Source organism: Nerophis ophidion, linkage group LG20, assembly GCF_033978795.1.
Source record: "Nerophis ophidion isolate RoL-2023_Sa linkage group LG20, RoL_Noph_v1.0, whole genome shotgun sequence".
In the NCBI taxonomy this organism is placed as follows: domain Eukaryota; kingdom Metazoa; phylum Chordata; class Actinopteri; order Syngnathiformes; family Syngnathidae; genus Nerophis; species Nerophis ophidion.
In genome coordinates, this window is record NC_084630.1 from 6,031,017 (window position 1) to 6,057,708 (window position 26,692).

The 26,692-nt window shown below is 39.6% G+C and overlaps 1 protein-coding gene across 2 annotated transcripts; it reads right to left on the bottom strand.

Annotated features, from left to right (window-relative positions):
* On the bottom strand, positions 1-26,342 carry LOC133538565 (tudor domain-containing protein 7A-like). Of its 2 annotated transcripts, none has more exons than XM_061880217.1 (22): positions 26,238-26,342; positions 20,616-20,820; positions 17,114-17,258; positions 16,881-16,992; positions 14,190-14,282; positions 13,922-13,956; positions 13,653-13,693; positions 13,312-13,482; positions 12,477-13,184; positions 12,150-12,346; positions 11,221-11,413; positions 10,928-11,039; positions 10,466-10,677; positions 9,328-9,462; positions 7,395-7,475; positions 7,100-7,234; positions 6,917-7,027; positions 6,648-6,804; positions 2,349-2,473; positions 2,053-2,246; positions 576-736; positions 1-477 (listed from the first exon to the last, which is right to left on the bottom strand). In XM_061880217.1, the coding sequence occupies exons 2-22, from the start codon at positions 20,817-20,819 to the stop codon at positions 263-265; spliced, it is 3,537 nt and encodes a 1,178-aa protein (XP_061736201.1). In that variant the 5' UTR covers position 20,820; positions 26,238-26,342; the 3' UTR covers positions 1-262. The 2 variants fall into 2 exon arrangements, with proteins under 2 accessions (XP_061736201.1, XP_061736200.1); XM_061880216.1 differs by having other exon boundaries at positions 7,395-7,478.
* Between the last annotated feature and the right edge of the window lie 350 nt (positions 26,343-26,692).

Below are 26,692 nucleotides of genomic sequence, written 5' to 3' on the forward strand. Positions count from 1 at the left end.
TGAGCTAGAACAATGTTTAATGTTGATCAAAGACAATAAGATGCAATGACATCTAATAATACTATTGCACCTTTTTTTTTTTTAAATGCACTTGCAGCGTGTTTTCCAGAAACACAAGTCTTACAAAATATAAACAAGGTGTTCTCATGCACACGCAGGAAAATGTAATCCACGATAAATCACAGCACGCATCATGCAACACAAAACCAAACTGATGAAAGATTATGCCAAGAACATTCCTGGTGCTCCAGCGAGGAGACAGCTAACAGTAGACGTCAGCCATTAGGCTGTGGATCCAAATATCCTTCGAGTCCATTTTCGTATCCACTAAGTAAACAGTTAAAGTGCGCTCCCAAGATTCAACCTTTGCCTCTGACGAGTCCTGCACACTTTCGATCTGGGCGACAAGGGCCTGCTGCTCTACATGATTTCTGAAGACCATGGACGCCTCCTCTGACCACTGGCGCTTTGGCACACCTGCAGGACGGATGGTGTGAGCAGGTTGAAACTAACACGGCATGTTTATGCCAACACATTTTCTGTCTTCTATGTCCACCACGAAAGCTGCAACCCACCTGCCAGTTGAGCGGTGACGGCCTGGAAAGGCAGCTGTCGGAATTCTTCAATCAAGGGCTGGAGGAGGGAACTGAGGATGAGTTCGTGTTTGCCGTAGTCCAACTCGTAGACAGAAATCAACCCATTGGACAAGATCCCCTTTACCACCACACGATGCCAACTAGGGGAGGTTGTCACAGATGATACACATTTAGTTTCACAAAGTACCAACTTGCAAGACAGCCAATTAAAAAAAAAAATACTGAAATGCATTGAGGTATCTAAATGTTTTTTGTTTTGTTGGTTTAAAGGCCTACTGAAAGCCACTACTACCGACCACGCAGTCTGATAGTTTATATATCAATGATGAAATATTAACATTGCAACACATGCCAATACGGCCTTTTTCGTTTACTAAATTGCAATTTTAAATTTCCCGCGAGTTTCTTGTTGAAAACGTCGCTGAATGACGGACTGTAAGGAAATATTAGCGCAGCACCAAACACGGCTAAAAGTCGTCTCTGTTCATGGCGCAATTACACAGTATTTTGGACATCTGTGTTGCTGAATCTTTTGCAATTTCTTCATTTAATAATGGAGACTATAAAGAACAATGCTGTTGGTGGAAAGCGGTGGATTGCAGCTGTCTTTAGCACCGAGACACAGCCGGTGTTTCTTTGTTTGTTGTGAAGCGGAGCGGTCAAGCGAACTTGTTTTCTCTACGTCAACCAGCATGTCTTTGGATGGGAAAATTGTGATATTAAGTCTTACCGGATACATCAGTGGATTATGGGACTTCCTCCTGCAGTAGCTGTCAAAAAAGCCAGCTGTGAGCTTGGCTCCTCGGCTTCTCTCTGAGACACTGCGTGTTCACCGCAGCCATCCCACCTCGAGGTATGTCTTTACAATCTTTAAATTCTCACTAAAACACTATTGAAACAATAAGAAGATAAGGGATCTTCCAGAATTATCCTAGTAAATGTGTCTAAAAACATCTGAACCGCGCACAATGCAATCGCCTTTTTTTTTAAACCTTATTTATTTTTTCTTGTCCTTCCCTATCAATATCCTCAGCCACGAATCTTTCATCCTCACTCAAATTAATAGGGAAATTGTCGTTTTCTCGGTCCGAATAGCTCTTTTTTTGGAGGCTCCCATTATAAACAATGTGAGGATGTGAGGAGCCCTCACATGGGTGACGTCATCGTCTGCTACTTCCGATACAGGCAAGGCTTTTTTATTGGCGACCAAAAGTTGCAAACTTTATCGTCGATGTTCTCTACTAAATCCGTTCAGCAAAAATATGTCAATCTCTCGAAATGATCAAGTATGACACATAGAATGGACCTGCTATCCCCGTTTAGATAAGATGATCTCATTTCAGTAGGCCTTTAATGTAAACTACATTACGCTTATCGTAAATAAACACAATTTACAGTGTGTGCTGAATAAAATTCTGTGTCTATTCAAAACTGATCAAGACTGTGAAACACCTACTTCTTTTGTATTTTGCCTGCGTATATCTCTCCCTTCTTGATCTGTATGACTGTAGAGGTTATGATAGTCTGGTTATAGTAAAGCATCATCTCTCCCATCAGCACCCCCAATTTGTGCAGGTCCTGCCATGGCTGTATTACAAAATAACTCGGGTGACACGCCACTGGCACGTAGACATCGAGGTTCTGACCAGGCTGAAAGACAAAAACATAATTCGCAATGATCGAAGAATTATTATTCTTTAAATTGATGTTAATTTTGAGAATCCTCAAAAAAAACCTCCCTACGACACACACCAGGGGGAGCTGTAGCGGTGGGGGTATTGTTCTTGTTGTTGTCTCCAGGAAGGATGATTCACATGGCCCAGGACTAGGGGGAGTTGGACTGCTCACAGTCAGCCTCTTCAATGAAGCACTGAGATCTAGAAGTTGCAGACACACCAACACAAGCACATGAAAATTGTAATTAAAAAGATGACAGTATTCGTGTCAGCATGTAGAATACAGACCGACCAATATGTTTTTTTTCAGGGACAATACCGATTATTAGTAGTGAGAGAGGCCAATAAGCGGTATTTAGAGCCAATATTCAATTGCAGTAAAACTATTTAAACATGAATAGTATGATGTAAACATCTGAACAAGGCTTTAAGTTTTTTATTAACCATTATTTTGAGGAAACATCAGACCAGTAGCAACAAAATGTTTACTAAATACGGCGCTAATGTTGTAGTCAATTTAGCGCCACACAAAGTGTGAATATGAGTGTGAATGTTGTCTGTGTTGGCCCTGCGATGAGGTGGCGACTTGTCCAGGGTGTACCCCGCCTTCCGCCCGATTGTAGCTGAGATAGGCGCCAGCGCCCCCCGCGACCCCGAAAGGGAATAAGCGGGAGAAAATGGATGGATGGAAACACCTTTATTACGGGTGCCTAATTATGCGTGTCGGAGGAGCATCCACATTTGCATTACAAAAAATATGGGAAATCTCCTGGGAAAATTACAGGATTAATATCCTTAATGCAGATGAACTGGTCTATTCAGGTCTATTTCCATACAAAAGGCACACCGGATTAAAAAGCAATTGACAGGTTTTTTGAGTGCCGTATTGAATGTTTCATATTGTCATTGAAACGTTAAAGTTTGGGCTTGCTTGCTCGTCATTTATTGAATAGGTGTCAACCTGCAATCCACACGTATATCTCAGAGTCGTGTATAGACAGAGAGTATGGACAACCTGGTTTCAATCGATCTCTTCCATGATTGGTCAAAAGGCACTCACGTGACTACAGGGTGCCATGTTACGTACCAATTTGAAGCCGCAGCAAAGCAAGACGGCAATGCCGTATTATACATTTATCCTAATTGAAGAGTGTTTGCAGAGTAAACACGCTCTGTGGTGTGGCGTGGGGATGCGCCACTCGCTAAAAATGAGGGGGGAAAAAAATTGCATACGTTTCCCGCAACCCAGTAAGGAGAAAAATATGGGACGAGAAGGTTAGCTGGGAAGGCTGGGGAGCCAATAAAGTAAGCAAGCAAGCATACATACATATGGGAAACACGGCATACCAAAGTCTTAACGACACTCAATACACTTTGACAAAACTTTGCTTAAAAATTGCACCTTTTCTGCATGTGTCACCAATAATATGAGCTAAACTACAAAATCCAAAACCATTTAAGTTGGCACGTTGTGTAAATAGTAAATAAAAACTGAATACAATGATTTGCAAATCCTTTTAAACTTATATTCAATTGAATAGACTGCAAGAGAAGACATTTAATGTTCAAACTGAGAAACTTGTTTTTTTTTTTGCATATAATCATTAACTTAGAATTTAATGGCACCAACACAATGCAAAAAGTTGGCAAAGGGCATTTTTACCACTGTTTTACATGGCCTTTACTTTTAACAACGCTCAGTAAACGTTTGGGAACTGAGGAGACCAAGATTTGAAGCTTTTCAGGTGGAATTCTTTCCCATTCTTGCTTGATGTACAGCTTCAGTTGTTCAACAGTTTGGGGTCTCCGTACATAATACGTCACACATTGTCAATGGGAGACAGTTCTGGACTACAGGCAGGCCAGTCTAGTACCCGCACTCTTTTACTACAAAGCCATGCTGTTGTAGCACGTGGAGAATGTGGCTTGGCATTGTCTTGCTGAAATAAGCAGGGGCGTCTATGAAAAAGACGTTGCTTGGATGGCAACATATGTTGCTCCAAAACCTGTATGTACCTTTCAGCATTAATGGTGCCTTTTACAGATGTGTACATTATCCATGCCTTGGGCACTAATACACTCCCATAGCATCACAGATGCTGGCTTTTGAACTTTGCGCCTAAAAGGTCTGGATGGTTATTTTCCTTTTTGGACCGGAGGACACAACGTCCAGTTTCCAAAAACAATTTGAAATGTGGACTGGTCAGATGATAGAACACTTTTCCACTTTGCATCAGTCCATCTTAGATGAGCTTGGGACCCAGCGAAGCCGGCAGCATTTCTGGGTGTTGTTGATAAGTAGCTTTCGTAGTCGAGTTTTAACTTGCACTTACACAGGTAGCAACAAACTGTAGTTACTGACAGTGGTTTTCTGAAGTGTTCCTGAGACCATGTAGTGATATCCTTTACAAACTGATGTCGTTTTTTTAATGCAGAATCGTTGAAAAATTGTGTTCTTAAACTGTTCGACAATTTGCTCACAAATTGGTGACCCTCGCCCAATCCTTGTTTGTGAATGACTGACCATTTCATGGAAGCTGCTTTTATACCCAATCATGGCACCCACCTGTTCCAAATTAGACTGTTCACCCTTGGGATGTCCCATATAAGTGTTTAATGAGCATTCTTCAACTTTCTAATTTTTTTTGCCACTTGTGCCAGCTTTTTTGAAACATGTGTATGAAATTCCAAATTAGCTAATATTTGCAAAAAATAAAGTTTGCCAGTTCGAACGTAGAGTATCTTGTCTTTGCAGTCTATTCAATTGAATATATGTTGAAAAGGAATTTGAAAATCATTAAATTCAGTTTTTATTTACGATTTACACAACGTTTCAACTTCACTGGTTTTGGGTTTTGTATTTCATATTTCAGTAAACAGCAGCATTAGTTCAGTATTCAAGTTAATAAGGTGATAATAAAATCAGGAAGCCATGACTCGCTACAGCAAAACCGATTAAAAACATTCAAAAAAGCAAACGAAGCACAGGCATATATAGCGCAGTGTATACAAACAATACATTGGAGGTAAATACCAGTGAACATACTTCACACAAAAGTCATCATATTGCCGTAATTGTTGGTACAAGGCTAATGAGGATTTTGGCAAAATGAGGGTAATACGGTTATTTTTGGACTTTGTGTTTTATAATGTACATTTCACAGGAATGTACATTAGAATTTCAGAGGGAGCGTGTTCTAGAGCCGCTGGCCACTAAACACTGCATGAATATAGCGGTGTAGTGTATCAAAAACAGACGCAAAATTGCCCCAAAATTATACTTTCACGAAATAAAAGCGTGTTTTCTAGCAGGTTTATGAGCTGGCGTATATTTACAACTATATTGAAACTTATTATTTTGGTTTATTCTGGCAGGAGAACTAACGTCAAAATGACTCAATGCATGCTTTTGGCCCGGGCCACACACTTGCTTGACAGCAAACATGGCGCCTGTCGTTTAGTTGTCCATACTCTTTATACAAGACTTAGGTACCTTTTTGAGTGACTGCCATTTACTGGTCACACGTATAATTACACGATGTACCAAATAAAATAGCTCCAAGGTCGGTAAGCACAACTAGAATTTATCTGCACATTAAGCGCACCAGGTTATAAGGCGCACTGTCAATTTTTGAGAAAATAAAAGGTAAGTGCGCTTCATGGTCCGAAAAATACGGTAGTAAAACTATGGGATTTCTGTCCATCACAATAACTTGCCATCTATTTAATTGTATAGCAGTTTACTGATTTAATGCATTGTAACATTTCTCATGAGAAAACCCTGGAATATTGAAAACATTTAAAAAAAAAAAAAAAAAATCTGGGCTCCTTCATGTAGCTTTAAATTACAAATTTTTCAAGCTGGCTGATATTTCTACCTAAATGTTATAAAGTATAAGAACACTGCTTCTTCTTTTTTATGAATATAATAGGTCTCCTATTTGTCAATATTTAGACAAAGTGGGAATTTTTGGCAGGAATATATTTTCTGTCACCTTAATGTATATATCGATGTATGTTTGATTGATTGATTGATTGATACTTTTATTAGTAGTTTTCACAGTACAGTACATATTCCGTACAATTGACCACTAAATGGTAACACCCGAATAAGTTTTTCAACTTGTTTAAGTCGGGGTCCACGTTAATCAATTCATGGTATGTCGTGTTATTTGACTGAATCACAGAACCAGTACGATGTCAGGGGAAAAAAAAGACAAAAACTGGATTTCCCCGCAAAATATGAGAAGTTTTGGAAGCTAAGCAGAAGAAAAAAAAGACAGATACTGATTATGAGAGGCCGATACCATATACTTCAAAATGACAAATATTGGCGCCAATAATCAGTAGATCTCTAATGTGTAATGTACGATACCAGTGTCTGTGATTTTTTTCTTGCTGGGGAGTTTCTGCAACAACTGTGCACGAGTCAGCTGATGGTTAATGCTCTTGTTCACTTCTTCACTGCCAGCACCCACAAAGAGGTATATATGGACCAATCTCTCCCCTTTGTGCTCTTCTAACTTACAGATCTGAAACAGGTGAAAGCAGTCAATACACATACAGCATATTCCATTACAAAGTGTCACGTCATCCCTCATCATATTTCCCCCTACCGCCAGCTAACAAATGACAATAAATTACCTTCATTTTGCAATCTGTGACACCAAGGATGGCATTCTTCAACCATAAAACAGCATCTGGGCTCCAGTCTCCCGCCGGAATGGTTACGTCAGCCAGACGACATTTGATCGCCTGAACAAATCAAAGCACACATATTCATTATGTTTTCGGGGTTACAAAACATATTCCTGCAAATAAACAAACCAATGGTGGAATGACGGTGAAGTCCTGAATGAAAAGAGGGGGGATTTCTCGGAGTTCAGTGATCTCGACAGTTGCTGGGACACCCAGATCAACCAAGGATACTTCCACTACCCTGTTCCCATGAAGGTTGGTGATCTGCAAACATGAAGCGCAAATGACTAAACAAATTCAGTGTTCACATTGGACATAATTAATGAAGTGAACAAACGTCTTTTGTGTAAATGGCATATCTATTTTTATCGTTCTTTGCTGTTAAATTTAGGCAAACGTGGTAAGAAAAAAAGGCATACAGTACCTCTGCTCTGGACCACTTTTCTTGGTAGCGGATCAGACACGCCTTGCCATTGAAAGGTTTAGAAACCAAGTACTCCGATGTCTTCTGGTAGGAGTATTCACAGAAATACATGATCATAACAAAATAGGATAACTACAAGATAAGATAGGCACAAAGCTGTTATGTCTATCTTGGCTTTCAGTGAAAACCCACAACGTTCACCTAATCCCTATTCTCCTGTTAGCGCTTAAACGTTCTTCTACGTGCTTCAAATTGCTTAAGTTTCTCTACTTCGTATTCTGCCAACCAGCCTCCGGACACGGCCACCCCACATAAAAGACACAAGTGCCTGAGGGTTGCAAGTCAAAATTCGAGTTGTATGTTGTAATATGTACTGTATATGTGCTTTGCTATGGAGTTTTTTTCTCACTCCAGACTGGGCCCCCTCAGAAGCACAGTCTGAGATTGACTTTTTTTTACTCATCCTTTCCCAACATGTACCTTTTCCCCACCTTTTATGAGGCGCAGGACAGACGACCCATCAGCGTTCCTGTTCTGTAACTCTGTATACTGTTTGTTTGTCTAATCTGGAACGGGTTTGTGCTGAAAAAAAACCCAATTTTGTTGTACAAAGATCATGTTCTGTGTGTATGTGTGCAAGTCGGAGAGTAACAGCTATCAGTTTGACATTAAGTGCCCAAAAAAAAAACCCTATCAAACTGAATAAATATTTGTGTTATTCTGCCTGCTAGATTTTTTTTAAGTTTAACTTAAAGTACCAATGATTGTCACACACATACACACTAAATGTGGTTTTATTTGTCCACTGCATTTGACCCATCCCCTGTGTTCACCCCCTGAGAGGTGAGGGGAGCAGTGGGCAGCAGCAGTGGCTGCGCCCAGGAATAATTTTTTGTGATTTAACCCCCAATTCCGACCCTAGATGCTGAGTGCCAATCAGGAAGGTAATGGGTCCCATTTTTATAGTCTTTGGAATGACTCGGCCGGGGTTTTAACTCACAACCTACCAATCTCAGGGCGGACACTCTAACCACTAGGCCACACTGCGATTGTTGAATATCACTTATATGTCTTTTTTCCATTTGATATACACTATTTTTATGAAATAGCCGCATAGTTCAATGATGACTTCACGGTTCAGCCGAAATGTATGCATTGGATGTCCAAGAATGTCCAAACATGGCGGATATTGTGTGGTCACCTTGCGTTTTAAGCCAGTCGGGTTTTTGATTGTTAATTCAGTGAGGCATAGTGATCCTTTTATACTACTCTCAATTAATGTTTCCAGGTGTCTCCAATAGAAGTGACCAGAATAAATTTGATAGCTTTCTGGAACTTATCTTTTGTGAGTGACTGAATTATATCTATATAGTGCTTTTTCTTTAGTGACTCAAAGTGACTTACATCTAGAAACCTACATTTAAAAGCTACGTTTACACAAGTGTGGGTAAAACTGTGAGCAAGGTGTGTGAAGTGTCTTACCAAGGACACAATTTCAGTGACTAGAATGTCGAAAGCTGGATTCAAACCAGGAAACCTTAATTTTTTGGTTGGCCGCGTTAATATCTGAGCCACACGGCCCGTATGTACCAGTGAAAAGTTGGCCGCCCCACCCGTATTTTACCATATTAGTATCCGCAAATGTTTAACTTTCCCAGGACACTACAACTTATTGCAGCCTCAGAAGCGCGTAGGGGCAAAAGTACTTTTGTCGATGGGAGAGCCAGATTGGACAAGGACCACCCACATTTTAGGGTTGCAACACCGAGAGCGCATACCTTGGGTGAAGGCGCATAGTAACAAACTAACATTGAGTGGGTAAATGCCACAGGGCCAGAATCTGTGCAATTGTGCAGCTTTTTCCACTTAAGCGCATGTGAGGATAGGGCCCTATGTCTGTATATGCTTTTATGGACATTGAAAACCTGCCTACCTCGGACATAAATAAGGCATCTGTGTCTTCCAACAACTTGCTGAGCTTTTCAGTTCCTCTGGAGGGCAACTGGCAAAAGACATCCCCATCTGCAGATACATTTGTGACACATACATCTGGATAGGTGCAATTCACCTGAAAGCAAGCAGAAAAAAAAGACAATTATACAAAACAAGAGATATTGCCAGCGAAGCTATAAAAACACTTGCTTGTTCAGGGTGTCTAAAGACATTTAATTATTTTACTATATGTAATAAAGGCAAAACTATGTTGTTTGGCTATAAATTACAAATAGTTTTTCAAATATAACATTTCACTTTTCTCTATTTACTCTGCTACACGTGTACTTAATGCCATGACTAGGGGTGTAACGGTACGTGTATTTGTATTGAACCGTTTTGGTACGGGGGTTTCGGTTCGGTTCGGTTTGGAGGTGTACCGAACGACACGGACATATTAAGTAGCGCACCGCACGTTTTGTAAACAATGCACACCGAGGCACCATGAATTGATTTACGTGGACCCCGACTTAAACAAGTTGAAAAACTTATTCGGGTGCTACCATTTAGTGGTCAATTGTAGGGAATAAGTACTGTACTGGGAAATCTACTAATAAAAGTTTCAATCAATCAAAAAAAACCAACAACACGGCATGCTAGCATCGGGCTATGACAGACTGACCACACCTCCTCTTTTCACCGGATATGTCCTCTCTGCGGAGCTGTCCAGGTGGAGTTTCTTAAATGCCTCGAATGTCCGGCATTTTAAGTTAGGGTTGGGTGTATTTTCAATGTACGTTCAGGGTTAAGAAGGGGTTAAAACAAAAAAAAAAAGTAGTGCGCGCAGCAGCGGTGAGTGAGGGACAGAGACAGAGAGAGTGAGAGAGTTATGATAAATGCGCGTGCGTCACCAGGCTCTGCTTTTTACCCGTAGATTTATCAGATTTTATTTTTTATTATCTATAGCAGGGGTGTCAAGAGTGTGCCCCGGAGGCCATTTGTTAAATAAATAATCAAGAAATGTATACTTTTTTGTTTTCTTACTGTACCGAAAATGAACCAAACCGTGACCTCTGAACCGAAGTATGTACCGAACCAAAATTTTTGTGTACCGTTACACCCCTAACGATGACACTTACAGTTAAGGGGTTATTCATGGTTTCATCCTGCAGATCCTTAAGGCAGATAGAGTTTATGTTGATATCTTCTTCCTGCGAGGTGTCATACAGCAATGCCTCTGGTAAATCAGTCGGGGGAGATGTCCCTACAAATTCCATCAGAAGAATCTTTCCAATTGCCCACTTGCACAATGAGGACAACACAGAGGAATTGGTACTGAACGCCTCCAAACCTGAGAAAGATAAAGAGTGACATAATGAAAAAAGAACAAAATGCTTAAAAAATTGAACCTTTTCCAGAGACTTAGGATACACTATTTATCCCCAATCGGAAAATTATGTGGTTGCAGTGTAGATACAAAAAGTTAAAAAAACTAAGGGAAATTTTGAGTCATCAACAAACATTCTCTAAAATACAGCTTGCCTTTCTTCCTCCTGGCTTTGCCCCAATATCAGATAATGAGTATCAAACTGTGTGTGTACCTGCCAGCCTAATATGTGTAGCCTGGAAGGGAAGCAAAAGGAAGTTCTGATGAAGATCCAGAAGACGTTCCCTTGTCGTCTCCATAGTAACGCCATAGTCCACATAGTAAACCTGACGAAAATAAGAAAAAGTTCCTTCATTGTTTTGGCTTCATTTTACTTATTTGGCGCTCTAACTATTCACAGCCACATGAAGTCTATAATTAACCAAAAAGTTCCTTCATTCTGTCATCTTTATTGAGAGTGTACACCAACTGCAAATAAATCACTACGGTGCATCATCCATAAATTACCTTGACCTTGTTGAGGGCCATGACCTCCGTGACCTGAGCTCTGGCCAGTTCATTGCCATCATCCCCCTTAACGGCAATTAGCTGACCCACGACGGGGTTGGAGAGTGGCTGGAGAGTCGAGCTTTGTTTATAAAAGGAGAGCATAGCATCTTCCATGGCCTCCTGTGCAAAGGAATAACCCTCACCAACATACCTGCACACAAAAAATGCTTTTTTTTAGCTATGAAAAAAGTTCTATATATTGCACATTTATATTACAGTCTATTTTTCCTGGTGGCACCCTAGGACAGTGGTCCCCAACCTTTTTGTAGCTGCGGACCGGTCAACGCTTGATAATTTGTCCCGCTGCCCGGATTTTTTCTGATTTTTTTGTCATGAAAAAGGGAGTTTTTTTGTGTTGGTGCACTAATTGTAAGTGTATCTTGTGTTTTTTATGTTGATTTAATTAAAAAAAAGAAAAACAATTAAAAAAATTAAAAATAAATAAATAATAAAAAATTATTCTGCGGCCCGGTACCTGGACCACTGCACAAAGAGACTGGAACTTAGAACCACTGGACTTAATCTATTATTGGATTTTTCGTGATGCTTTTACTTCAACTATTGAGAATGTAATCTTAGGACAACTAGTCAATCAACTCTCATTAGGTAACAAGTGTGTCATAGAAGTACTGTACAGTAATCTATTTATTTATATCTGCACCTTCTTGTTATTTTATCCTGCACTACCATGAGCTAATGCAATGAAATTTTGTTATCATCTGTACTGCAAAGTTCAAATTTAAATGACAATAAAAGGAAGTCTAAGTCTAAGTCCAATAAGTTTAAATTCTCAGTGGCTTTTCTTCCAAAACAGGTTAATCTTTCATTTGTGCACTGCATGTCATTAATAGATTTAGTAATTTCTGTATGAATGATGTAGGTCCTACCGTATGGTGACGGCATTACTGCTTTTGGCATCGGTAACCAGCACGGAGGGGTACTGTGCTGAGGGATGAACTAGACATGGAGGAACCAAAGGACCCACAATCTCCACACCAGAGGGAAGCATGTGGCTTCTGCCTTTCATACTGTCTGTAACATCAGTTGCTTTCATGTCTCCTCTGATGGGATAATACAGAATGGCCTGTTCACGAGAAAAAATGTCATAGGTCAACATTCGTTCAAAGTGTTCTGCCAATCGATCATAAAATATCTTTCCATAGAAATACAAAAGTGACAGCATGCAAGGGTTGTAGCGTCCTCTAACTACTTACTTTTTCCTTGTCATTTGCAAACGGGTACTCCACAGTGCACAGAAGACATAGTTTATCCAGAAGATGTTCAGGAAGTGGGGCCTTGTATGTGTCCATGTAAAGTTTGGGCAACGCATGGACCCATAGTCCACTGCTGTACTTAGACAGAAGTTCCTTTACTTTTTCCCACACATCAGCTGGCATGATGGCGTCGGAGGACTTAGTGGGAAGACATGGGCCAGAATCAATGCTGGAGGAAAATGCGTATTTCTGTGGCGGTAAAGCTTCAAAAGTTGGTTGATGAGAGGGAGCTAGGGACGGGAGGTTAGTTTTAGAAGAGTAGTTACATGTAGAAGTTAAAGGGTGAGAATTTTTTCTAAGGTTGACAGTATTTGTTACAAAGTTTCTATTAATGGACGCGACTGCAAAACTGTTCTGAACGGCTTCCTCAGAAGTGACATGACCATTAGCAGGCTGCGGAGCTGTGGGCAGTACTGGCTTGGCTAATAGCTCTTTGGAAATAACGTTAGGTTTAGGAAAAGGAAGCTTTGGAAGAGGGGCAGCAGACTTCTCCAATGTGGAATCCTGTAGGGAGGTGGATCTAGGTACTTTGCTCAACTTAATAGAGGTTCGTGTGGAGCAGTCACGGGAGATGCTTCCAGGAGCATCAGAGGAAGGTAATGGAGGGTAAATCAGGCAGTCACCTGTGTTGCTGTAAGATTGCTCTACCTGTAAAGGCCAGATGAGTATACTGAAAAACGGCTCACTATAGCAAATTGATCTAAATACAAAGCTCAAAATGTTAAGAAAAAAGACACATAAAAGGTAGCATTAAATACAGTCTCAAGACACTTACCACACAAATGTGTTTCCACTTTTCTAGATGTGTGAGCGCCTGAGGAGGGAGTTGCTGATTGAACATGTCCCTGAAGACTGTTGGCAGTTTGGACTTCCACATCCCAGAGTTGTACTTTTCCAATAGTTGCGTTAGTCTTCTCTGCACCAGTTTCACATCATACTGGCATGACTGCAAGGAGGGATATCACAACCAAATCACAAATGTATTGCTTACATTAAATATTACACAATCTGTTAGGTTACTGTTAGCATCATGCCATGATAATTCCCAGAGGAGAGTTTCAGTGTGAATTTAAACCAGATAAGCAGAGCAAGCACAGAATAAAGCTTTTTCTGTACCTCCAAACAGTTGAGTCTTTGGACCTGTTCAGGTGGATTCTCTGCGTACGGTTAAAAACAGTTTGTTGTTACGTACAGAATTTATTTCTTAACAAATCATTACACATTTCTCCAGATAAAAGATTGAATTTTAGCACACACAGTAAGTGCTCTAAAACCTCCTTAGTGACCCAAGTAAAATTTCTGAACAATGTTGGTTTCTATGGAGACGATCTTCTGACAGTGCAGTAACACATTTTGTCTGCTATTTTTTCACTGTTGATCCTTACCTTTTGGTTTCTGGGGCATTTCAAGATTATTGGTCCTGCAAATGGAAACGCTATTAATAGCACTGCTTTTTGGTATTACGGACAAGGGCGGAAAAGGTCTGTAAAATGGTTTCTTAAAAGGTTAAAAGCACATGTTTTTTTCCTCAATTACATTAGTACTACAGTACTTTATTACTACTAGTACTACTTGCTGGATAATATAACATTCTAATACACTGTACATCGAATACAGCTCAATCAGGTGGCCACAAGGCTTTTTGTATCTCACCTGTCAGGGACTACACACTGTTTCACACTTGGCAGAGACGAAGGTTGTCTGTGCTCAACAGGTAGGGTACACCTTTGGTTATTGTCCAATTGCCTAATATTTTAGAAAAATGTGTGTTCAGTATAAAGATTATGTATCAATAGAAAAATACTAGGGGTGCACGATAAATATCGGCGAGATAATCATCAGGCCGATATCGATATCAAGAATTAGGACGTCACACTGATTATACGATATATTGGCCCGACCGCCTGTAGACATAGTTTGTACTTCTGAACCGCCAATATTTTTGGGGTGTAGGTTTGCTAGCTAAATCCGACACGATCGCCACACTTTTGTACACACCGATAGGATTCACCTACAAATCACAACTCATTTGTGGATATGTGATATTAGCTCTACATCAGGGGTCTCAAACTCAATTTACCTGGAGGCCACTGGATGCAGAAACTGGGTGAGGCTGGGCCGCAAGAAAAGATGTCTTAAAAAAATCTAACATGCACTTTTTAATGAATTCACTTTCTATGAATGGCTTTCCCGCCCTAGCAACATAATTGCCAACCCTCATGATTTTTCCGGGAAACTCCTGAATTTCAGTGAACCTCCCGACAATCTACAGGTGCAACCATTCTCCCGAATTTTTCCCAATTTTCACCCGGCCGACATTATTAAGGGGTGCCGTGACTGCACTGCATTTAACGTCCTCTACAACAGTGGTTCTCACCTTTTTTTCAGTGATGTACCCGCTGTGAACATTCTTTTGATTCAAGTACCCCCTAATCAGAGCAAAGCCTTTTTGGTTGAAAAAAAGAGATGAAGTAAAATACAGCACTATGTCATCAGTTTCTGATTTATTAAATTGTATAACAGTGCAAAATATTGCTAATTTGTAGTGGTCTTTCTTGAACTATTTGGAAAAATAAAAATAAAAATAAAAATAACTAAAAAACTTGTTGAAAAATAAACAAGTGATTCAATTATGAATAAAGATTTCTACACATAGAAGTAATCATCAACTTAAAGTGCCCTCTTTGGGGGTTGTAATAGAGATCTATCTGGATTCATCAACTTCATTCTAAACATTTCTTCACATAAAAAAAAATCTTTAACATCAATATTTATGGAACATGTCCACAAAAAGTCGAGCTGTCAACATTGAATGTTGGATTGTTGTATTATTTTTCCACAGTTTATGAACTTACATTCATACTTCATTGAAACATTCAATAAACATATGTATAAAGGATTTATGAATTGCTGATGATTTTTAGAATGTTTTTAATAAATCTCACTTATCCCTTGGCCTACCTTCAAGTACCTCGAAGGGTCCGCTCGGCCCCAAAAGAAGACTACTGCTCCACTGCATGTGCTTCTACATCACACAGCTAATGTGCCGGCTCTGTATCATGTTGTGTGAGACTTGTGCAGGACAATGTACGTGGCTGCAAGACATACTTGTTCGACAGCCGTACAGTTCACACTGACGGTGCCGTATAAACAACTTTAACACTGTTACAAATATGCGCCACACTGTGAACCCACACCAAACAAGAATGACACACCCTTTTTGGGAGAATTTCCGTACCCTAACACAACTGAAACACGAGAACAAATACCCAGAACACCTTGCAGGGCTACAATATACAACACCTCAACCGACGCAAGAAGGGAGGGTGGGGGGTTGGTGGTGGCAGGGGTGTGTATAGAGTTAGGTCTGCACGGGATTCTGGGTAATTGTTCTGGTGAGTTTATGTTGTATTACGGTGCGGATGTTCTCCCGAAATGTGTTTGTCATTGTTTGGTGTGGGTTCACAGTGTAGCACATATTTGTAACAGTGTTAAAAAAATGTTTACGGCCAACCTAAAGTGTGACGTGTGTAGCTGTTGACCAAATATGTCTTGCAATTAAGCATGTGCGTCTCACATGGCCAGATGCAACATACAATTGGGATTGCACGCTGTCAGTTTAGGATGCAGGGGGCGCTAAAGGAAGTGCCATTATGGCACTCCCTGAATAACGTTGATCTGGTAAAAATTGACAGGGGCTTCGAGAGAATTGATGCCCTGAAATTCAGGGGTCTCCCGGGAAAATTGGGGACGTGGGCAAGCATGACCTATCAAGCACCGTTCATATTAAGCTCGCGCGCCGCACCAACATTAAATTGTCATATCAAAGCGCGGGCCGCATTATAACGTCTCGCGGGCAGCAATTGGCCCACGGGCCGCATGTTTGAGACCCCTGCTCTACATGATATTTGGTCTACAGGTACAGTTAATCATGTCCATCTTTGAGTCTCTTACCTTTACCAAACAACAGTCAAATCTACTTACGCAGGAAAGTATCAGTGTCGGCTTGAAAAAAAATAATACTGTGCATCCCTTAAGGTTTTTGTAACTTCCTTAATACTGAAGTCAGGGACATGAGTTACGTTACAAATAAAAGGACAGTGTGTCAAATTAACCGTTCAGTCTTTCTTACCTCTAGGTGTGCACAGATTACAGGTAAATCTAAATTTAAAAAAAATCCACATATAAATAAGTAATTGGTTATTGGTATTGGTCACAAGCTGCAGGAAGTTATCTGCTTAAGAAAAAAATATATCGTGCATCCCTAAAAATACATTACAAAATAGGTAGCATGAATAAGACACAGATCAATTATTTCGAAGAAATAACCCCCCAAAAATGTACCTGATATCTCCTGAGGCGCTGAAGCCTCTATAGCCACCGTGGGGTTGACAGTGGTTCGCTGGCCTGAAAGTATTACCAACTGAAGGCTGGCGCAGCGAAGACATAGGCGATGCTAAGAGAAAACCATTGAGAATGGTCAAACAAAACACTGTTAAGGATGTCGAAAGTTGCCAGTAGGCTAAGTCTTACTTAAGGAGACTAAAGCGTTGTCGGCAGAGACAAACATGTCCTACCTTTAAGCATGTAAGAGTTTGAAGCTTGGCGTCTCATCCTGCAGTTAACGACTTGGGACCTTCCCGATTTCTTGGAAGTTTTCTGCCGTGCCACAAGCTCTGCAATATGTGCCGTTTCTTTACATACTGCTGCAAAGCATCTCAACTATAAAGCAGAATATAAAGTCAAATTACAGATATATTTTTGTAAAGGACACTCTATCATCCATGAATTGCAATCTTTAAAAGGGACCTATGATGATGTTCCTCTTTTCTGACTAATACATGTTGTTATATTGTAGAATACTATTATTACACCACGCCAAAGCGTCAAATGACAAGGTTCATGCATTTGGGCACAAGCTTACACACAGTTTTAGAACCCTCTAAACGGTGCGTTTTGCAGTCTTTTAACTGTGAGCGCAGTGATGTCATAGTTTAGTGGAAGTACTAATGTGGGCATTTCTAGTATATGTTCTCTGCCAGGCAACACCTCCGTGCTTTGCACTCTTGTGCCGCAATTGTTGGTCTCTGCCTGGAGCCTCAAGTGGTGTGTTTCATGCTCTCCCGCCTACTCTGATATCTATAAAATAAATACTTAATTGTTTATTTGTCCATTACATTTTACATGGGACCGACCAAAAAGACAACGTTATGCCAGTAAAAATGCATTTGTTGTTCTATATAAATTTTGTTTTGTTAAAATCTAATCTGTTTTTGTCTCACTCGGTCTTCTTTTTCTCCTCCTGCTCTGGCATACTTTTTGCCCTCAGGAGCTTTCGCCCTCCCCCTTATTTCCTTAGTGGAGAATCACATACACATAACTAATGCTAACGCAAACGAGAACGGGACGATTGTTCAAAAGAAAAGAATAGTGTTGTCAGTGGTTTTGTTTTGCAGTAACAGGCAGTGAATAAATGCCTGCATGCTGCAAAGTTTGTTGAAAGAAGGCAGCAGCACAACATACTTATTCCTGCATCTGAAAACAGAGCACATTATTTATCTATTTTATTCAAGACAGATGTTTTGCCTTCCATACCCTCTATCTAAAAACTATTTGATTAGGACGATGCATATTCATCAACATAGGTCGTGAGTTCAAACCCCGGCAGAGTCATACCAAAGACTATAAAAATGGGACCCATTAACTTCCTGCTTGGCACTCAGCATCAAGGGTTGGAATTGGGGGTTAAATCAACAAAAATTATTCCCGGGCGCGGCCATCGCTTCTGCTCACTGCTCCTCTCACCTCCCAGGGGGTGATCAAGGGTGATGGGTCAAATGCAGATAATAATTTCGCCACACCTAGTGTGTGTGACAATTACTGGTACTTGAACTTAACAAATTAATAAAAGCATCACAGTAAATATGCCAAAATTAGCTACAAAAGCTCAATTTTATCTATTTAGTTTCTTGAAAATAATTTTATACGAGTCAAGTGTATATCTGTTCTAAAAAAGAACCCGCCTTATAAAAATTTCAATAGCACACGGCTAAGAAGAAGATGCAGTGCCATTTCAAAACTACTTGTCTTTGATCAAATAAAAGAGAAACTTGTTGTGAATTATTTCTGTCATTGGTTTCTTGTTTGTGAAAAAAAATCTAATTTCTTTTGAAGGCCATATCGCCTAAACCAATGCACGTCATGTTTATACGATGTACTTTCCTTTGTGTGTTTCGTTTTACAGTAACTGAAATGAGTCCATTTTGTTTTTTGTTTTTTCACTTATTTAGGATATAACAGTATATTTACTTTCCAATTGCAGTACAATGGTAAACAATTCTACAGTAATGAGAAATAAAAGTGTATATACCTTTTAATGATTACTTGCATCATTATAAACACTGCATAGTTTTTATTGTTTCTTCAGTTTAACAGCAAGATGTAGACAGAAGCGCTGAGTCTGTCTGCATAAAACCAAATATTTTTAAAGTAACTTCAATCAATCAATCAATGATTATTTACATAGCCCTAAATCACTAGTGTCTCAAAGGGCTGCACAAACTTATTGCATATTGTTCTCATGTGTGGCCCCTTGAGACAAGAAAATGTTGTCAGTCTTCCTTCACTTGGTATTTTCACAGTTTTATGCATTTCTATGTATAAAATATAAAAATTGTAAATAAAATCTCAAATCTCAATCGCAAGATTGGAGAGAAAAATCGTGATTGGGTTTTCTCTCAAAATCGTAGAGCCCTGGTATGTTATTAGAATTTCATTGATATAGACACCAATATTGATATTCCTTATCGATACTTATTGGTATTCATCGATACTACATGTAATTAGTGGAAATAAGGATGTGAAAAAAATTATTTTAGGTGGTTCGGGCATCTGGTCAGGATGCCACGTTAGGGAGGTGTTTAGGGCACGTCCAACCGGTAGGAGGCCGCGGGGAAGACCCAGGTTACGTTGGGAAGACTATGTCTTCCGGCTGGCTTGGGAACGCCTCGGGATCCCCTGAGAAGAGCTGGACGAAGTGGCTGGGGAGAGGGAAGTCTGGGCTTCCCTACTTAGGCTGCTGCCCCCGCGACCCAACCTCGGATAAGCAGAAGAAGATAAATGGATGGATGGATGGATGGATAGCACAAGGAGTTGTCCATCACCAACATGATGTAACATCTCAAAGCAGGGAAGTATTTGTTCAAAACCTGCTTTTTAAGTCTTAAATCAAGTCAAATATTTTTGCAGTTCACAGATCCATCACTGTGCAATTAAACAATTACACTCCGCTGGAAATATTGGTGTACGGAATTCATGTGCACAGCACACACCTTTTACATGGTAAATCATATTAAATATGAATCAATACAATCAATTAGCATGTTAGGTCATTGTACATTTAGGCAAAGTGTGTTTGATGCCACGCACGAGCGGCACAATGGAGTGATGTCAGACGGTGACTACAGACCTGTCAATGAAACTTCATGGATTATTATATTATTTAACATTTTTTGAAACTTTTTTGAGTGGATTACTATTGGACTAGATTACTGGATTGCTACGAGGACAGTTGATAAAGCCTGGTAGCCGCAGTTAAGAAAAGTCTGTTCATTTCAAACTGACACTAACTCTTGCCGTGCATGACTTTGGGGGACTTTTGAGGAGGAGATATTGTGTTACAATTTTTTGTGTGGTCTTGCTTCCTTATTTGTGATTATTCCAAACTGATTATCAGATCCAAGGGGTCGGCAATATGGCAAAAAATATATATATATATATATATATTTATTTTTTTTGTTATATTATAAGATCTAGATTAATATCACAATTTTTTGCATTGTTTAACCTGCCAATTTTAAAGCATCTGTACTAAAAACAACTAAACAATGGATTAGTTCAACATTTTATTATTATTCGGTTGACATTTTATTAAGCCGCAGTACGCGGAGAACACGCTGGATTCACACAGACATTGCAATAGAAATTCACAAACCTCCTGACAGGTAGAGGTGCCAACATCTGTCTAATCGCACTACCCAAATTCAAGATTATTTTCCAGATTTTAAAAGCAGTTCTTACCTCTCCCATTTGGTAGTCCAACCGCACAACAGATGGAATGCTCATGAGATAGCATTCCAATTCGGAAAAGCCCAGTTTCTTCAGGGGGATATTCTCACCACACAGCGATCGGTACTCTGACTGCAGTTTGCTGATATACACACCCTGCTTGCTGGACTGAAGTACCGATCGCAACATTTTCTTGACGGACTCGCTGTCTGACATCCTTATTTACATGCAAGAGATAAACAAAAGGATTAAAAAAAAAACCTGGAAGATATTTAAACTTTAAAAAGTATTCTACACTAGATAGATAGATAGTACTTAATTGATTCCTTCAGGAGAATACACTAGTATTAGGGTATGTTCCCCCTTGTCCAAAACTAGTCACTTAGGGGAGTTCGTTTTCACGCTTATATTTTTGCCAGCGGACCACATGGTTCTTACAGTTTATCACAGAGGTGGGCAAATTAAAGTCCGGGGGCCACACGCGTCCCGTTGAGCTTTTCAATCCGGCCCGCCAGACATTCCCAAATAATTGTTTTAGATCTTTAAGATGGAAAGTGTATAGCTGCCATTATGATGTGCAGTGATGTTTTCTAATGACCGTAAGTTTTCAACTATACAAAGTATTTCAATGGTTGGAATCTGCGCTTTAGCATGACATACTAGTTACTATGGTAATATATACTGGTTACTATGGTAATCTAAGTAGTTACTATGGTAATCTAATTAGTTACTATGGTTGTTTAAGTCACAGCAGCTCAGACAAGGCACCAAGCAGGGTGGGTGGGGAGCGTTTCTACAGAGTGTTTCCAGAGCGGCCAGTCTGAAATGCGGGTGTCAGGGACAGATGCAGAAGGAGATTTTTACAACAAAGTTCTAAAGCTTACAGATATATCAGATTGTAGGTGGGATTTTTTTTTTTTACCCTTCGCGTTCACATTTCACTGTGTTTGTTGCCTTTAGCTTTATTGTAAAACATGTCGATGGAGAGTGGGTGTGATGTTCCTATGTTGTCATTATTCAGTGTTTTATCCTTCATAGTTAATATTGTAAATCCCACATTCTTTATTTCCATGTACATTCCGAATTCCTCCCACCTCGGGGATAGGTTGATTGGCAACACTAAAAATTGGCCCTTGTGTTTGAACGTGAATGTTGTCTGTTTATCTGTGTTGGCCCTGCGACGATGTGGCAACTTGTCCAGGGTGTACGCTGCCTTCCGCCTAAATGCAGCTGAGATAGGCTCAAGCACCCCCCGCGACCCCAAAAGGGACAAGCGGTAGAAAATGGATGGATGGATGGATAGTTTGTATTTTATATATGTTGACCACATTAACCCTAGCAATCGACCCTGTGTGTATATGTACGTTATTGTTCTCCGTAGCATTCATTCCTGCCTGCTGTTGCACTGATCAGCCCAGTGGTGTATCACATCCATCACACACAGAGCTATTTCTATTTTTGGACAGAATTATTCTAGTGTACTCAATGTTAAATGGATAAAGCCATTTTTTACAAATGTGGTAAATAAATAACCAGAAAAATTATATTATGTTGTTTTCTAACTGTACCGAATATTAACCGAACCGTGACCTCTAAACCAATGTACGTACTAAACCGAGATTTTTGTGGACCGTTACACCCTTACCGATGACCCACGTCCCCATCATTGCACACACTGGCACGAACACAAATACCAAACACACAGACATTTATGAACAAATGATGCATGTCTGAGTACAGAGATGACAGATGAGTAAACACGATCACAATTAATATGTAAAATTTACATATTAATTTATTTTATATTATTTGTCAAAAAATAATAGTAAAAGCAGAAGGTAAACCTAATGTTCATTCAAACTGAAGAGAAGTTAGTTTCACTTTATTTTTATATTAATATTGCATTATTTTAAGTTGAAATACTACAGTAAAAAAAGCAGCTACATCTGATGTTAAAATGTTGGTTACCATACTTTTCTTGAACATCTTTTGACTAATAAATATGTGGGGAGAAAAGGTTTCCTGTTGTAATTTAACCTTAAGTGTTTATTGCACACTGTTCAAAAAGGGTGCGAATGCATTGGCCTTTAATTGTTGTTTGCCCGCTTGTTTGTATCCATAATTCATTCATACTTAATTCTCTTACAAGAAATAACAGGAACATAGGAAACTTCACCCGCAATATCCAGTATTTATTTCATAGTCACAGTGGTTGAATATTTTGCTACAAAGTTATTTAAAGGCCTACTGAAATGAGATGTTCTTATTCAAACGGGAATAGCAGGTCCATTGTATGTGTCATACTTGATCATTTCGCAATATTGCCATATTTTTGCTGAAAGGATTTAGTAGAGAACATTGACGATAAAGTTTGCAACTTTTGGTCGCTAATAAAAAAACCTTGCCTTTACCGGAAGTAGCAGATGATGTGCGTGTGACGTCACGGGTTGTAGGGCTCCTCACATCTGAACATTGTTTAGAATCATAGCCAGCAGTAGCGAGAGCTATTCGGACCGAGAAAGCGACAATTTCCCCATTAATTTGAGCGAGGATGAAGGATTCGTGGATGAGGACGTTTAGAGTGAAGTACTAGACAAAAAAAAAAGTTTAAAAAAAAAAGGCGATTGCAGTGGGAGCGATTCAGATGTTATTAGACACATTTACTAGGATAATTCTGGAAAATCCTTTCTCTGCCTATTGTTTTGCTAATGTTTTAGTGAGATTAAATAGTACCTGAAAGTCAGAGGGGTGCAGCCACGGGTGTGTTGATGCCAGAGTCTCTGAGGGAAGTCACAGCAGGTGCAGCAGGACGGAAGCTCCACTGATGTCTCCGGTAAGAGGTGGCTTACTACCACAATTTTCTCACCGAAAACTGCCGGTTGACATGTAGTCAAGATCCATGTTCGCTTGACCGCTCTGATCCATAGTAAAGCTTCATCTTCAGGAATTTTAAATAAGGAAACACCGGCTGTGTTTTTGTGGCTAAAAGCTAAAAGCTTCCCACCTCCATCTTTCTACTTTGACTTCTCCATTATTAATTGAACAAATTGCAAAAGATTCAGCAACACAGATGTCCAGAATACTGTGTAATTATGCGATTAAAGCAGACTACTTCTAGCTTGGATCGGGCTGGAAAATAATGTCCGCTACAACCCGAGACGTCAAACGCACGCGTCATCATACCGCGACGTTTTCAACACGACACTTTGCGGGAAATTTAAAATTGCAATTTAGTAAACTAAAAAGGCCGTATTGACATGTGTTGCAATGTTAATATTTCATCATTGATGTATAAACTATCAGACTGCGTGGTCGGTAGTAGTGTGTTTCAGTAGGCCTTTAATATAGTTCAACTCACTGAATTGTTTAGGATCTTGACGTTCTAAAAATAAAATAATATCGTCCCTGAGTCGTATTGGCAACCACAATTTCTGAATCGAACTGTAGCAGAAACAAGCCAAGCAATAGTTTGCTTGTATATTTATTTAAATGTTTTCAAAAGTATATAATTAAGTTTCCCACCACCTAAACTTCCCGCACTCTCTTATGAGCTGAGAGCTGCCCCTTTTGTTGACGTTCTTAAAAGGAAGTTCAAAACACATTTGTTGAAGTGTGCTTTCCTGTAATATGAAATTTTATTTTTAGCACCCCCTGCAACCCCAAAAAAAGGTCAAGCGGTAGGAAATGGATGGATATTTTTGATGTATTATCCTATTGATAATTTCATTTGCAACATCATACTGTAGGCTTGTATTTTAGCCATGTAAGGCACTTTGTGAGTTCTCTGTGAAAAATGATTAAAAAAAAAAAAACATTTACTCACGTTACTTCATTAAAAAAGGAGAAAACATTGAACTATTTTGACTTAGTAAGGCAAGAGTGTTAGAAGTGGTGCATTATTTACTGCCACATTCATTGACTACTGTATTTACACATAAAGTAGTCAATGGGCGGTATAGCTCGGTTGGTAGAGCGGCCATGCCAGCAACTTGAGGGTTGCAGGTTCGATCCCCGCTTCCGCCATCCTAGTCACTGCCGTTGTGTCCTTGGGCAAGACACTTTACCCACCTACTCCCAGTGCCACCCACACTGGTTTCAATGTAAAAACTAGATGTTGAGTTTCACTATGTAAAGCGCTTTGAGTCACTAGAGAAAAAGCGCTATATAAATATAATTCACTTCACTTCAATGAATGTGGCGAATTTAGAAGCCTACTGAAACCCACTACTACCGACCACGCAGTCTGATAGTTTATATTTCAATGATGAAATATTACCATTGCAACACATGCCAATACGGCCGGTTTAGTTTACTTAATTACAATTTTAAATTTCCCGCGGAGTTTCTTGTTGAAAACGTCGTGGAATGATGACGCGTATGATGACGCAAGCGCGTGACATCCCGAGTTGGAGGGGACATACTAGTGCAGCACCACTAGCGGCTAAAAGTCGTCTCTTTTCATTGCGCAATTACACAGTATTCTGGACATCTGTGTTGCTGAATCTTTTGCAATTCGTTCAGTTAACAATGGAGAAGTCAAAGTAGAAAGATGGAGGTGGGAAGCTTTAGCCTTTAGCCACACAAAAACACGGTGTTTCCTTGTTTATAATTCCCGGAGGTGAAGCTTTACTATTGATCAGAGCGGTCAAGCGAACATGGATCCCGACCACTTGTAAACCGGCAGGTTTCGGTGAGAAAATTGTGGTAAAAAGTCGCCTCTTACCGGAGATCAGCGGACCTTCTGTCGTGCTGCTGCTGCCGCGACTAATTCCCTCAGAGACTGGCGTCAAGACACCCGTGGACACACCCCCTCTGACTATCAGGTACTATATAATCTCACTAAAACACTAGCAACACAATAGAAAGATAAGGGATTCCCCAGAATTCTCCTAGTAAATGTGTCTAAAAACATCTGAATCACCTTTTTTTTTTAAAACTTTATATATTTATTTATTTTTTTCTAGTCCTTCGCTATCAATATCCTCAGCCACGAATCTTTCATCCTCGCTCAAATTAATGGGGAAATTGTCGATTTCTCGGTCCGAATAGCTCTTTTTGTTGGATGCTCCCATTATAAACAATGTGAGGATGTGAGGAGCCCTCACACTTGTGACGCCATCGTCTGCGACTTCCGGAAAAGGCAAGGCTTTTTTTATTAGCGACCCAAAGTTGCGAACTTTGTCGTCGATGTTCCCTACTAAATCCTTTCAGCAAAAATAAGGCAATATCGCGAAAAGATCAAGTAAGACACATAGAATAGACCTGCTATCACCGTTTAAATAAGAAAATCTCATTTCAGTAGGCCTTTAACACAAAAAAACCAAGGGAGGCGCAACTTTAGAAAAACGATTCATTCAATTATACAGTTCCAAGCACGTTCATAAAACTTCATTCATGTATTAAGTTATATTCAATTAATGAACTTAAAATATTCAATATTCAATATTAATATATTCCAACAAAGTTGGGAGACTTGAGCGACTATCGTTAATTGACAGTAACCCGGATGTAGATGCTAGTAGCCAACATTTGTTAGCCAAGTTGGTAAAAAAAAAAAAAAAAAAAAACACGTTCACTATATCGTAAAACTGCAAGACAACGAGTGATGCAACAGTACATCCGTGAAGAAATTACCTGTCGTAGACGAAAATTCCGCCAGTAACCTTGTTTTAGTGCTTTCTCAAACCGCCGTCCACGCCGCCTTCACAAACTCTCCACTCGTAGTGTAGTTCACTGCCCCTTTGGAAAGTCGTTAATATCACTATACAAACAAAATATTTCCGTCACTATTTTAAGTAGTAATTTCAACAAAAACTGTACCAGTGATGTAAAGAATAGCATAGCGTGTGGTATTGTATAAAAAAATATACATTGATAAATAAAGTTCGGGACAAGGTTAAGCATCGGTTGACTCCTTTTTTTATTGTTTTTTTTTTTTACATTTTACAATATCTACACGCCAATTGGAAACAAATATAAACTTTAAAAAAATAACAATGAACGTCAGAAGTGCCAAATTCTCCATATTCATCAAAACATTTTTAAAGTCGTAAAAAGACCAACACATTTACTGTCACCTGAAGTGCAGA